This window comes from Saccopteryx leptura, chromosome 5 (assembly GCF_036850995.1).
Source record: "Saccopteryx leptura isolate mSacLep1 chromosome 5, mSacLep1_pri_phased_curated, whole genome shotgun sequence".
Taxonomy (NCBI): Eukaryota; Metazoa; Chordata; class Mammalia; order Chiroptera; family Emballonuridae; genus Saccopteryx; species Saccopteryx leptura.
In genome coordinates, this window is record NC_089507.1 from 3481726 (window position 1) to 3496144 (window position 14419).

Sequence of the window (14419 nt, forward strand, 5' to 3'; positions counted from 1 at the left end):
TTCCACAAGGAATAGGAGGTGCTGAGGTGTGTGGCTAGGAAGTCCCTCCACAGGTGACTACGTGTGGCTCATGAAAGAATGCTGTGGCCCAAACCATCACATTTTAACATTAAAAGGAGAGACCCTTCAGAACACAGAGGGACAAAGAAGACAATGTCCAGAACTAGATGGTGAGAGAGGGGGGACAAGGAGGGGACGGGGGACCTGTGGCAGCCTCAAGTGTCTACCTGAGCTCTGGGGACCTCACTTGCTGTCACCAAGTTATATCGAGCCCACGCCAATGAGAAACACAAGAGAGCTGTCCTTAATTTTTCTTAAAGCTAAATGCTTTTGGACCCGACAGACTTCTCGCCATCGTGATATGTCCTTCCTTTGATGAAAAGATGGTGGTGGCAGACGTCAGCCCCTTACTTTAAATGCCCGTAGCCAGTCCTGGAGGGCTCACTGTCCCCCTACCCCCACCCCACCCTTTCTCTTACTATTATTGCCCATTTATGAAACCTAGCACTTTGAAAGACACACCCGGAGGAACCCAGAGGAAAAGAGAAAAGCCACCTGTCCCCAACCCCACCTGAAAGAAACCCCTAAGCTCCTCCCCTCCTCTTTCTGCTCCAAGATCACTGCCCAGTGACTCCCAGAGTCAGCGCAACTGAGCTCCCGAGAGGCTCCGCGGGGAGCCTGGGTCCCAGGCGCGGGGAAGGCTGGACCTCAGCTTCAGCGGGGTGTCAGCCCCCTTCAGGATCCAGTCCCGGTGCCCTGACCGCCCTCCTCCACCAAAGCTCGGCCCTCGTACCCTCCTCCAGAGCGGAGCTGCCCGCAGCTGGCCCCCAGCTCAGAGCAGCCAGTCAGCAGGGAGAATGCACGGAACTGAACTGCGCCATCTCTGTCCGTTCCCCTGGCGATGTTCTCGCTCCCCAAACGAACCGGGACTCCACGACCCATCCGTGGTCTGACGCCCCCATTCTAGACCTTCTGCCTGGAATGTCTTCCCATTCTCTGGCAGACTGTCATTCAAAGCTAGTCAGAGCACAGCCCAAGAGCTGCTTCCCCAGGGACGCCACTCCTGACCCCCTGGCCCCCTCCCCCTCCCCCGGGCTGGACCACCAGGAGAGTGAACCTTCCCTCCTCTGGGCTGTCCGAGTGCCTGGGACACGGACGTTTTTGCAAAGCCCAAGTGTAAACCTCTAAACCTCCGGTCCCATTCTAGGTGGCCACTTAACTAAGTCGTTCCAATTTATTCCACTATCCTTTCCTGGTCTCCTAGTGCTGTAAGGTGTGGTGGCAGAAACTCAGGCATGAGAGAGTCAGAGTGGGGACGCCAAGGTTACTTGGGAGGCCGTGGCGTGACCGGGCAGAGGGGAGGCGGTCAGGAGAGATGCGTAGAGGCCAGGCGCAGAGATCCACAGGAGATGAGGTCTGAACTAAGTGAAGGCAGTGAGAACAGAGAGGGGACAGACTCAGAGGTATTTCCAAGGCAGAGCTGGCAAAAAACGTTCTACGCTGCACAAGGGAAGGATCAAACAGGACCCCAGGTAAAAGTCTGCCGGCTGAGACAAGGTCTCCAGACACCTCTGCTCCGGCACCTAGGCTGCAGCCCTGAGCCTGCACTGCACTCAGAGGCCCATGGGAGGTGCCACTTTCTCTGTGCTGCCAGCCAGAGGAAACCTCCCGTCTTGTCTCTGCGCTGGCCTCAGGGCCCACTGGTGCACCTGCCGGCCCACCTGCTCAGAAACCCCCCCTGCCTACACTCCAAGGCTGCCGAGGCCCCTCCTCCCCTGGGCCGGCGCCCTCTCCGAGATGCACTCTGACAGGTGGGCTGTGCACGGGCTTCCTCGGGCCCTGGAAAGGCTTCTTTCTGACGCAGGGGTTTCAGAGAACAGAGCTGCCCTCAGAAGCAGGAACATGGCCACGTGAAATATTTGTTGGAAAGCATCAATTACCCTTACTCTTTTTTTTTTTTTTTTTTTTTTACAGAGACAGAGAGTAAGTCAAAGAGAGGGATGGACAGGGACAGACAGACCGGAACAGAGAGAGATGAGAAGCATCAATCATTAGTTTTTTTGTTGCGCGTTGCAGCACCTTAGTTGTTCATTGATTGCTTTCTCATATGTGCCTTGACCGGGGGGCTACAGCAGACTGAGTAACCCCTTGCTGAAGTCAGTGACCTTGGGTTCAAGCTGGTGGGCTTTTGCTCAAACCAGATGAGCCCGTGCTCAAGCTGGTGACCTTGGGGTCTCGAACCTGGATCCTCGGCATCCCAGTCCAACGCTCTATCCACTGCGCCACTGCCTGGTCAGGCCAATTACCCTTACTATTTAAAGTCTACACGTATTAACACACGGTCCACCCTCCCTCTCCCACCCCTCCCCCCAAAACCCAAGTGCTTTTCAAATTTGTTGACCAATGTATGCATTTAAACATCTGTGCATTTTAGATAAACAGACTTGAAAGAAAGAAATCACCACCACCTACTTGCTGGAAAATGCAGAGGTTGGGGAATGTTCTAGAAATGTCCAGTTTAATAAGCTCCAGACTGGCTTCTCTGTCAGCTGCTGAAAAACCAGCGTCTAGCAAAAGATGAAGAGTCATTACACTCTCAGAGGCGGCACTCAGGGTCATTAACCAGGAGGCTCCGAGGTTTTACAAGAGCGAGACAAGGGTGAGTTCTTCGGGGCCACGCAGACCTAACGACAAGCAAACCGAGTCTGCAGAGCTTCGTGCTGAGGAGCAAGTGCTGCCGGCCCCACCTAATGCTGGAGCGTCTCAGGCGGCTCCCAGCGCCTGAAACAGTCTCCTTTAATCACTGGCATCCACAGGGTCCGTGGAAGCGATGAACGAGTAAGGGAATACACAAATTCATTCCAGGCACGAAAATCAGTAGGTTCTTATTTGATCTAAAACAGCACTGGTGTAAACTCAGAACCCATGGGGGGGGGGGGGTGGCTGTGCGACACTCACATGTACTGTTTCTAACAAATACAAATAACTGGGTTTTTACTTTTGTGAATTTCAGTACCATGTAGGTACTGAAAAAAAGGTTTTTCTTTAACTTGTTTGCTCTTTAAAAATCCCTTTTTCATAAAGCTTTCTGTAAATCAGCACCAGGCATGACCTGGGCTAAGTGACTTGTCTGTCATGTGGCAGCGACGCAGACTACGGGCCAGAGCAGCCCGCCGGCCTCCGTGGCGTACGTACCTTCGCCCTCCGCTTCCGAGCCGCCCGTGCTGAAGGACCGCCACCTCTCCTTGGCCCGGGCGAGACAGATGTCGAAGAGCTCTGGAAGAAAGGACTCCAGCTGAGCATCACGTGCCGGGAGGGTGTCTCCTCAAACCCACCAGGACACACTGCCGGCCGCCCCACCGGAGCATCTCGAGTTCGACTGCAGACTGCGGACTTCTATTAAGGCTACTTAACCCCCCGACCTGGCCTGAGGTCCCTTCCCCTGCCTGAAGACAGCACCGTGTACAAAGACAGAATCACAAACACCGCCAATGGCTGTGCAAAGGGAAACAGGCCAACGTTGCAAACAAGAGGGGCTCTAGTGGCAGAAGTATCAAGACCGGTCTATCCCCAATCTCCAGATTGCCTCCGTGCTTAGGACTTCTTTTCTCAGGAACTGTCCTCTTTGGGTGGACCGGTACGACAGGCCTCCAGGTCTTGGCTGCCCCACCAGCCCGGACCCAGGGCTTCTGCTCCTCGGGCCCTGCCGCCCCCCAGCAGACGTCCTGGGCCACTCACCATCCCTCAGACTTGAACTACAGCAGGGCACACCTGCCTTCAGGAAGTGCATTTTATTTCATTAAAATGTCAATTCTTTTGTGATCCAACAAGTAAAATCTTTTTTTAAAAGTTTTATTGGTTTTAGACAGAGAGGAAGGAAGAGAGCAAGAGGGAGACACCGCCCTGTGTCCCACTTGTTTACGCATTCATCGGGCGATTCTTGTACATGCCTGACCAGGGATCAAGCCTTGCAACCTTGGAGCACTGGGATGATGCTCTAACCAAGTGAGCTACCTGGCAAGGCCAAAAGATAGAACCTTCCGCTCTATCCACTGCGCCACCGCCTGGTCAGGCCAAAAGATAGAACCTTAAGGACCTTCTCCTGGTGTTGTGCAGGCCCTAGCTTACAATCTACGCGAGTGCCAAATGGAAGAGAACTCTGGAATGCACCTGTATGTTACCACCACTGCCCAGAAGGCAGCACACATCTCACCTCAGACACCTGTGGGCGCTGGGCTGCAGGCTGCAGGGTCTGGGGGCCTGCTCCAGGAGGCGGGCTTGGCCTCGGCCGTCCCAACAGGAGAGGGGGAAACAACTGAGTGGCCCCCGAACCCTTGCAACCACTGCCCAAATGAGGTACCTGAGGTACCACACATGCTGCCGCCTCAGGGTCCGAGTTCAAGTATCTCTGGTGTGTGTTTGCGGGGCGGGTGGGGGAGGGGGAATTTTGGAGGAAAGATGTTAGAACAGCAAACACCTCCTTCCCAGAACCATTTCAAAATACAAGGCTGACTTCCCTGGGAGTGAAATTTCAATAGTGCTATTAGAGTGACTTTTAGTAAGTTTCTAATTGCAGGACCACAACAGAAGAAAAATTCTGGCGCTTCCCACGTCGGACCAGGAGCTTCTGAGTTGCCAGGGCGAGCGTGGGGACCCCCAGCGCCACAGTGCGGCAGCCAGGAGTCTGGGGCAGGCCCTCAGCTGTTCCTCAGGGCGCTCAACCTTCCTGGGGTGCACACAGTCAACAATACCTGCTGTCAACGCTCAATGAGAAACTTCAGCAAGTAACCTGACATGACGCCTCGCCTCTACAGCTGCGCTGGCTTAAATACGCAGAAAAACTGAAATTAAGTAGGACCCAAGAAGATAGCACTCATTCATTCACTCATTCATTCATTCAGCAAATTCCTCTCGAGGGCCTGCCACGTGCAGACAGCCGTGCCTGGCACGGTGACAGCGCGCAGAGCAGAGCAGGGGAGGCCCCAGCTTCCCGAGTACCGGTTACGGTGGAGGGAACTGACATCTGGCAGCTCATGGACAAGAGAGACACAGTTTAAATATGATGAGCCAACATCAGGATTTAGACACACTTTTCAGACATGGAACTGCTTCATTAGCTGTTTAGCCCAATCTTCTATGGTATGGTCCACACACATTTTAATCTAAATAAAGCCATCCCAGGCATCAGTGAGGACCAAAACTAAGCATGCACACACACACGTACACAGAAACACGTGCACGCGCACACACACGCTACTCTGCGTAACATTCAGCTGGCTTCGTTGCACAGAGCTGTTGAGAGTTTCAAGAATAAGGACTGAAATAACTGCTCAGCAATTCTCCAAACCCCTATCTCTGGGATGCTTTTTAAAAACTACGTTACGTGTTATACTTCTTCTCAAGTAAAGATGCTCAATTTTTGGTAGGCATGGAGTTCAATTTTTGGCAGGTATGGATTAGCCAAAAATGGAGCTTTGAGGAGGTCACTTTGAACAGGTCACTTTGAACAGAGGTCAGTCACACTGCCCCCAGCTAGCTGGCACTACTCAAGACGGAGACCACCAACTGGCCAGGCTGCCATCACAGGATGGATGAGCGTCTCAGGAGATGGAGACAACAATAATACAAACCCCAAGTACACAGAGAAGATAAAAATCAAATCTGTTTTAAACATGAAAGCCTTCAACTGCTACCATTGATCCCACAAGCATTTCCTGGGCACCAATAACATAAAGACCACTGACAGGAAGCAGGAGCTCCTGTCCCCTGCAGGCAGGGAGAGAAAAGCAAAAAGTAACAAATCCAAGTTATTCCGCATTTAAGTGCAGGTCTGTGAGCTCCCGGCCCGGATGTCACCGGGGCGCACAGTGCCAGGCGGAGTGGCATGAGTGCAGGGAAGGCAGATGCAGAAGGGGCATCCCAGGCTGAATGGGCACAGGGCAAGACACGCCACCCTAGGGAAGGGGCGTCCATACCTCGCCTCACTCCCCCCCCCACTGAAGCCACTGGAACCTCCAGCAGGCAGGTGGGTGCAGTGTGTCACCTCTAAAAGTGCTTATGGAGAAACCAACAGCCCCGCAACTAGGATCTGCACCTCAGACAGAAGCCCCACCCACCGCCGGGCCCCTCCCGCTTTCCACAGAGCAGGGAGGAGAGACCCCAGTGTGACTCCACCCCCTGGTGCTGTGACGATGGCGATGACGTCAGACCCGCAGGTGCTCCCCCGTCTCTCCAGGGAGCACGGCAGGTATCAGGAAGGCAGGCAACCTCTCTGAACGGGCAGGGAACCGAAGAACCTGGGAGTGAACCCAGGCCTCCCAACGGCCTCTCTCCCTAGAGCAAGGGTCCCCAAACTTTTTTGGGCCACAGACCGGTTTAATGTCAGAAAATATTTTCACGGACCGGCCTTTAGGGTGGGACGAATAAATGCACAAAATAAAATTATGCAACTGGCATAAAAACTGTAGTATTTTTAAATATAATTGTCAAACTTATGAGACAAGCGTTAAGAGTGAGTCTTAGACAGATGTAACAGGGGGAATCTGGTCATTTTTTAAAAATAAAACATCGTGGACCCTGGCCGGTTGGCTCAGTGGTGGAGCGTCGGCCTGGCGTGTGGAAGTCCCGGGTTCGATTCCCGGCCAGGGCACACAGGAGAAGCGCCCATCTGCTTCTCCACCCCTCCCCCTCTCCTTCCTCTCTGTCTCTCTCTTCCCCTCCCGCAGCCAAGGCTCCATTGGAGCAAAGATGGCCTGGGTGCTGGGGATGGCTCTGTGGCCTCTGCCTCAGGCACTAGAATGGCTCTGGTCACAACAGAGCAACTCCCAAGATGGGCAGAGCATCGCCCCCTGGTGGGCATGCCGGGTGGATCCCGGTCGGGCGCATGTGGGATTCTGTCTGACTGCCTCCCTGTTTCCAACTTCAGAAAAGAAAAAAAGAAAAATAAATAAATAAATGAAACATTGTTTAGACTTAAATATAAATAAAACGGAAATAATGTAAGTTGTTTATTCTTTCTCTGTAGACCAGTACCAAATGGCCCATGGACCAGTACCGGTCCGTGGCCCAGGGATTGGGGACCACTGCCCTAGAGAACACTGGCATCTGGTCTCTCAGAAGACACAGCTCCACAGCAATGGTTCCCTCGCCCCTGACCCTGCCGACGGGACAGGGAAGCCATGGGTCCAGAGCGTGGGTCCCGATCCCACAGTCACACAAGCACTCACCGTGGGTGATGTTTAACTCGTTGCCGATGGCCAAGCTCCAGACCTTGCCCCTCACACTGGGCGGGACGCCCTGCCACCACAGGTCCCGAGCTTTTCTGGAGCACCACCTGGGCAGAAGGGAGCACAGGAGTATGAGTTTGCGCTCGGTGAAGAAATACATCTACCTATCTGTGTGCCTGGCCCCAAACCAGAAGGGCAGGGGTGTGCTGCAGCCCCTGCCCTCAGGGGGCTTACAGTCCAGCGCGCCAGAGACCAGGAGGTCAGTGCCTATCTCCACTGGGCAGGTGCCGTGACAGGTCCCGCCAGGGCATTGCTCTGGAGCCGCAGCCTCAGCACCTGGTAGCAGCTTAGGCAGATGGAGGGAGGGAAGGACTTTCTGAGCAGAAAGGACAGCAATGAGACCCGGGCCTGCTCTACAGCCCTGCTAATCGGGGGCATGGGGCGGGGGTAGGAGCGCCTGGAGGATGGCTGCTGAGGGGTAGGGGCGGGGCAGGGGGCGGGGCTGCGGGGGTGGGGTGGGGGGAGGGTGGGGCGGGGGCGGGGCAGGGCTGCGGGGGCGGGGTGGGGGGAGAGGATGTGGCGGGGCCAGGCAGCCAGCAGCTGCGCTCCTTACTGCACAGGTGGCGCGCTCAGGGGACAGGGAACTCTGCTAACTCAGAAGTTCCCAACTGCTCAGAATCGTGGAGCCTGCTGCTCACAATGACTCACATTGCCAACAGACCCGGACGAGTTGCCAAAGCCTCCCTGGTGCTCCTCAACACAGCCCAGGAGGAGAGCACGGGCCCCGGCTGCAGAGCAGGTCTGCACCCTGATGCCCGGCTTCCCTGTTGAACCTCGAGCCCGTAACATCTCTCGGCATCGAGATGACGGGGCACCTGGCCCTCAGCCAACACAGTAAGTGAAGGACGGTGTGCAGTGGGCTCTGCAGCCACAAAGGGCAACTGGTCCTCTTGGAGAAAGTGTTTCCTGCCTGTGTCCAGCCTGCTGGAGACACTGCCTAGAAAACCTGGCTCTGGGAATGCTAGTCTTCCTAGTGGGCGTCCTCAGCGGGGCCGTCTGTCCCCTGTAATGAACCCAAGTGACACTCAGGTCAGTCCCACGTCCTGACCCATGGTGTGGGCTGAACGGGAAAAACACAGAAGGGAAACTGGCATCCAAGCTTCCTGGCAGCTCCTGCTGACGAGGGGAGGCCCGGGAGGTGCCATGAGCCTCTGGGCCTGGGCCTGCTGTCCACACACTCCCCCTGCCTGTCCTGAACCACAGGGAGACGATCGACAGCGGTCCCTCGGATGTAAAGATGACAGCAGCTGTCAGGCTCTGCTAGAACTGGTCACTGGGGGATGTCATCAGAGAAGACCCAGTCCCTGTCCTTAGAGGACAACTAGCAGTGTATCCAGGGGTGTCCTCTATGGTCACAGGGGCAGGAAATTCTTCCCAACCACGGAAGAGTGAGCTTTAAAGAACAGAGAGCTGGGGCCCTGGCCGGTTGGCTCAGTGGTAGAGCGTCGGCCTGGCGTGCAGAAGTCCCGGGTTCGATTCCCGGCCAGGGCACACAGGAGAAGCGCCCATTTGCTTCTCCACCCCTCCCCCTCTCCTTCCTCTCTCTTTCTTCCCCTCCCGCAGCGAGGCTCCAATGGAGCAAAGATGGCCCGGGCGCTGGGGATGGCTCCTTGGCCTCTGCCCCAGGTGCTAGAGTGGCTCTGGTCACAAAAGAGCGACGCCCCGGAGGGGCAGAGCATCGCCCCCTGGTGGGCAGAGCGTCGCCCCCTGGTGGGTGTGCCGGGTGGATCCCGGTCGGGCGCATGCGGGAGTCTGACAGTCTCTCCCCGTTTCCAGCTTCAGAAAAATTTAAAAAAATAAAAATAAAAATAAAAAATAAAAAAAAATAAAGAACAGAGAGCTGGGCAAGGAGTTAATGAGCCAGGGGACCCCAGGTAGAGGGAACAGAGCATGCAAAGGCCCTGAGGCTCCTTAATGAGAGGGCTCCGTCCAAGAGAAGGAGAGAGAACAGGTGAGGCTACAGAGACAGGGAAGAACTCATGGTCACAGTCACTGGCAGTCACTGAACTTTCACGTGGGGCATCGACACAGACAGGCTTTAGAGACCCCCTGGTTGCTGGGTAGATGAGCTGGGAGGAGGGTTGGGTAGGGGGGAGGGGGAACTGTCACCAGATCCAGGCAAAGGACAATGCGTCCTGAGCCCAGGCAGGGGATGGGTGACACGATGTAACCCCAGTGAGGTCACGTCGCCAAAGGCTGCACCGCGACCAACCACTGCCGCGGGGCGGAGCTTCTAGAGGAGCGCTCAGCCCGGCGCTTACATGGCGTCCCAGTTGGGCAGGATCTCGTTGTTCCAGGTCAGGACGGCGTTCCCAATGCTCTCCTCCAGCCGGCACCGCTCCTCCAGCTGCCTCTTCCTCCGCTGGGCTTCCTTCAGCTCTAGAGACCACAGTGGCACACAGGGAGACAAAAGGTCCACTAGCCGGTACCCACCACTTCCAAGCCGGGCGACTTTTCTCAGAGCCCCGCAGCCAGAACCCCTGGAGAGCGGCTCTGCAGGAGGGCGGGGAGACCCCGCCCCGCCCGGCGCCTCCTGGTGCAAGGTTTCCAGCTCTCGGAAGCTGTCCGCCTACAGTACGCTGTTGAAGTGTGCGTACACACAGACAGGTACACAAAGAAAACACGATCGACTGCTGCCCGATGACAAACCCAGGACACTGCCAGCTCGGTTCACAAGCAGAACGTGACCCGACACCAGACGCCCCCGTGCTCCCCGCCCAGCTCCCCCCGGTGTCACCGGCAGCCTCGCTTCTACGGCTTCGGCATCACTCCTGGTGTTCACCAGCAGCTGAGAAACACCACGCGTTTAACTTACAGGGACTGTTCTCTATTTTTTATGGTGGTGAAATACACAAGACATAAAATTCACCCTTTCAGCCATTTTAGGTATAAAATCCGTGGTATTAAGCACATTCACGCTGTTACACAACTATCACCAACAGCATCTCCAGAATATTCTCATCTTTCCAAAGGGAAACTCTGCACCTACTGAACCCTAACTCCCCCCAATTCCCTCCTGCTCCAGCCCCCGGCCCCCAGCATCCGACCTTCGGTCTCCATTCCGACTACTCTGAGGATCCGAGCGAGAGAAAGGAAATCACACCGTGTTTGTCCTTGACTGGCTTATGTCACTGAGCATGACATCCTCAAGTTTCACACATGTTGAGGCATGTTCTAAAATTTCCTTACCTTTTAAGCCTGAGTAATATTCCATTGTATGTACAGACCACATCATGTTCATCACATTTACTTTTTTTGAGGGAGAGAGAGGAAGTGAGAAAGTCAGGGAGAGAGAGTGAGAAGCATCAACTCGTAGCTGCTTTTAATTCAGTTGTGTATTGCTTGCTTCCTGTACGTGCCTTGACTGCGGCCAAGCCAGGGTCCCCCTGCTTCAGCCAGCGACCTTGGGCTTTTCACACCAGCAACCTTTGGGCTCCAGCTGGCGAGCTTTGGGATCATGTGGATTTCCCTGCTCAAGTCAGTGACCCCACACTGACAAGCCAGCGCTCAGAGCCAGCAACCCCCCGGCCTTCGAGCCAGTGACCCCAGCATTCTGGGTCAACGCTTTATGCCTTTTACACATCCTATAATCATCGAGTGTTTCAAGAGATTTTATTAAATCCCATCCCCTCTTTAAAATAGGGAAAACAGCCCAGAGAGAGAAGAGCGCCTGGCTGGTCACTACCGGGAGAGGCGTTCTCTCATCCAGTACCTTTACCATATAGACGGTTTCTTTTGTGGCATGTGTTCAAAGTGTTATTACCTCGAATAGCTACCAGGAATGACGTTTAGCAGGAACACACATTTTTGGTGGAAAACTATACACTTCAAAATACTAAAACAATCTACACAGTTCAGATTCTGAGGCCCCGGATGGGACATGCAATTTTGTGTCATCTTACACAAGCGAACACGTGTGAATCCCATTACCTCGTTTTTTGGCCTGAACCACCATTTCTTCATACTGCTGTCTGTGTTTCTGAGCTTCGTCAGCTGGCTTCGCCGGGAGATTTCTTGATAGACAAAAGAAAAAAAGCTTTTTCACCATAATAAATACCAAATAAAATTCTTTGGGAAACAAAACTTGAAGCATCATTTACTTAAAAAAAAAAATTAAAAGCTCAAAGATAAAAAACCCAAAAAGTTAATCAAACAAGATCATTGTAACAATGTGAAGTATAAAAGATTAGTAGGAAGAAAAAGATAATAATTCCCCATAATCCCAATAGAGACAAACACTTCAGCTTTTCCTGTGGTTTTTCACCCCGGCCTCCAAAGAACCTTTGATGTGACCACGGTACACTAATTAGAGTGCCAACAGTCTGTGAAGAAGGGGACCCAGTGACCTGTTACATATGTGTCTGCACACATTTCCAGGCCAGTCTGTAGGAGTGCAAGTTTCACAGTAGCTATGTGGTCCGCCAGCTTTGTTTTTTATACACAAATGGATATCACAGTTCTAAGCATCTGAATGTGGCGTTCAACTGCGAATTCTAAGAAAAGAAAATGCAAGCTCTCTTTCAGAAACGTGCAGCCCATCAGAGAGGAGGCCACTAGGAGAGGGGCTCGCTAAGGCCACCGTCCCCACAGATCCCCAGGAACCAGAGGCCCGCCCAGGCACTGCTCTGTACTCCGGGGTCCCTGCAAAACCCCACCTGCACTCTCGGGGTTCTCCTGCCCTTATGAGCCCGTCCACGAGTTAGAACAACAACTTCAGTATTTTTAAATGCTAAACGAAAATGAAAAGTCACAGGGACGGAAAATCCTGGGCAGAACGTCTATGTTAAAGGTTGGATTTCCAAACTGGTCATTTACTATGAGGAGAACAGGTGTTCATTAACATAGGGAATGAGAGGGACTGGACGTTCTGAGCGAGCGCGGGGCTTCTCCTTCTGCCCTGCGCTTCCCTGGTTCTTTCCCAGCGAAAAGGTAATTCATTAGCAAGTTGTGCTTCTCCACCTAAGCACACACCCTACAGACTCCTCTTAGGACTCACGCTGGTCTGTCTTCCAGGATCAGCGCAGTGGTCGAAAGTGGCTCAAAATCGAGATTCTTCCTCACATTCTGCTTCGGGGAGGGTGGCCTGCTAGGTCGTCCTGCTTTGTCTTCATATTCCTAGGACAAAGGAACCGGGGTTAACTCCAGGCCTGGTTTACGAAGACACGGTGCTGCCCTTCTGAAAGCAAGACGTGTCCTGTTAGGATGAAACCATTCAAGTTGATTTTGAAGATGATGTGCAAAAAGTATCTCTTGCTCTTCAGAAGGAAAAACTACCACGGAAAGGGGAAGGGTCCCACGACTCTGCAGGTCCAGGCACCACTTTGTGACACAGGACAGTGGACTTCCCACACTGGTGGGAAAGCCATTAAGGACTCATTGGCCCTTTCTAAGGGCCCATACACATCTTCTCAGGCATCCCCTGCTTCTCGTGGGTTAGGGGTGTGTTCTCTGGACACTGTCAATGTTAAATGATTGCTACCATGGCCACGGGAATCTCGGGGCCAGAGCAACGGCCAGTTCTAGTGCTCACCTGACCTCCCCGCCCATCTCACACACCCTCTCCCAGCCTCAAGTCCTAACCCACTTCCCTTCACCCCATGGCATCTGATGTATATTTATTTTGGTTTTTTTAGATTTTATTTATTCATTTTAGAGAGGAGAGGAGAGGAGAGAGAGGGAAAGAATGGGAGGGGGGAGCAGGAAGCATCAACTCCCATATGTGCCTTGACCAGGCAAGCCCAGGGTTTAGAACCAGCAACCTCAGCATTCCAGGTCGATGCTTTATTCACTGTGCCACCACAGGTCAGGCCTCATGTTTACTTGTTAGCCCTTTAAATCTTTTCTGAAATGAGTTACAGGTTAAAAATCATTTTTATTTTTATTTTTTAGAAAGAGAGACAGACAGGAACGAAGAGATGAGAAGCATCAATTCTTCGTTGTGGCTCCTTAGTTGTTCATTGATTGCTTTCTCATTTCTCCTTAGTCTCATTGATTGCCTTGACCAGGGGGCTCCAGCCGAGCCAGTGATCCCTTGCTCAAACCAGCGACCTTGGGCTCAAGCCAGACACCCCATACTCAAGCTGGTGAACCTGAGCTCAAGTCGGGGACCTCAGGGTTTCAAACCTGGGTCCTCAGCATCCCAGGTCAACGCTCTATCCACTGTGACATCACCTGGTCAGGCAGGAACAGGTTAAAATCTTTTACATAAATATGATTGAAGCGGTTTCATTGTCTTAAACCAGAAACATCGAAAAAGAAATCCTGAACAACTTTGTATGAAGCCCTCACCGCACGCTGTTCCATAAATAACTGCCGTGCCCTGGAAACCGAGGATCAGCCCCCATACTACCAGGTCACCAGAGCTCCGTCAAATCTGGTGACCCACATTCCGAACACCCAACCAGAAGAGCTCAGGAGAGCCAAGCAAGTTGGCACCAGAGTCTAGCTTTTGAAATTGTGTATGTGTGATTGTGTGTACTCTCTGCAAATTAAAACAAACAAAACCCACAGTCTTTTCTTGTTGCCGATTATGGACAAAGCTCATGGGACGCTCCCTTAAGAGAAGACAATCTAGCTGCAAAGAGCGGACACACAATCGAGCAGTTAACCTACGACCGGAATCACCCTCCTGAGTAACGACCGAAGCGGTATCACGAGTGGGAAGTGATTAGCTGCCAAATGAATTTTATTGACACCAGCTGCTAAGAGGGGTACTATGGGTAAAATTATTTGGCAGCCATTCTTCTCAGCCAGAAAAGCCTCCAGAGGCCTCTCCATGTGGAAAGGAGAGCTGATCTCAAACACCCAGGCTTTGGGAGGGCGCGCCCCACGGAGCCGCCGGGCGGCGCAGTTTCTGTACATCTGGATGTACGGGTTTGGGTGTCTGAACACGGCTTACCCTGACTTATGATGGTCCCATGAAAATACTAAGACCTCCACTTACCAGAAACGGAGACAACGGGCGCCCTCTGCCATCGCGTAAACGTGGGTCCGAGCACCCACATGAGCAGGTGCTCGGCTGTCACTTAACAGTGTTGGTCAGCAGGACATTCCACCCCTACCTTCCCATAAAAATTATGACTTTTATTTTTAATTTTTTTAAAATTTTTTATTTATTCATTTTAGAGAGGAGA

General features: G+C 53.1%; 1 protein-coding gene across 4 annotated transcripts in view; it reads right to left on the bottom strand.

The window, feature by feature from the left end:
* TBC1D14 (TBC1 domain family member 14) overlaps positions 1-14419 on the bottom strand; it is a 110842-nt gene that overhangs the window by 19502 nt on the left and 76921 nt on the right. For all 4 annotated transcript variants that reach the window (XM_066387841.1, XM_066387840.1, XM_066387842.1 and 1 more), the window contains 6 exons: positions 12283-12401; positions 11217-11299; positions 9548-9665; positions 7227-7333; positions 3196-3276; positions 2473-2567 (listed from right to left, as the gene is read on the bottom strand). In XM_066387841.1, the coding sequence (XP_066243938.1) occupies positions 2473-2567; positions 3196-3276; positions 7227-7333; positions 9548-9665; positions 11217-11299; positions 12283-12401 (603 nt within the window). The remainder of the gene's footprint in view (positions 1-2472; positions 2568-3195; positions 3277-7226; positions 7334-9547; positions 9666-11216; positions 11300-12282; positions 12402-14419) is intronic.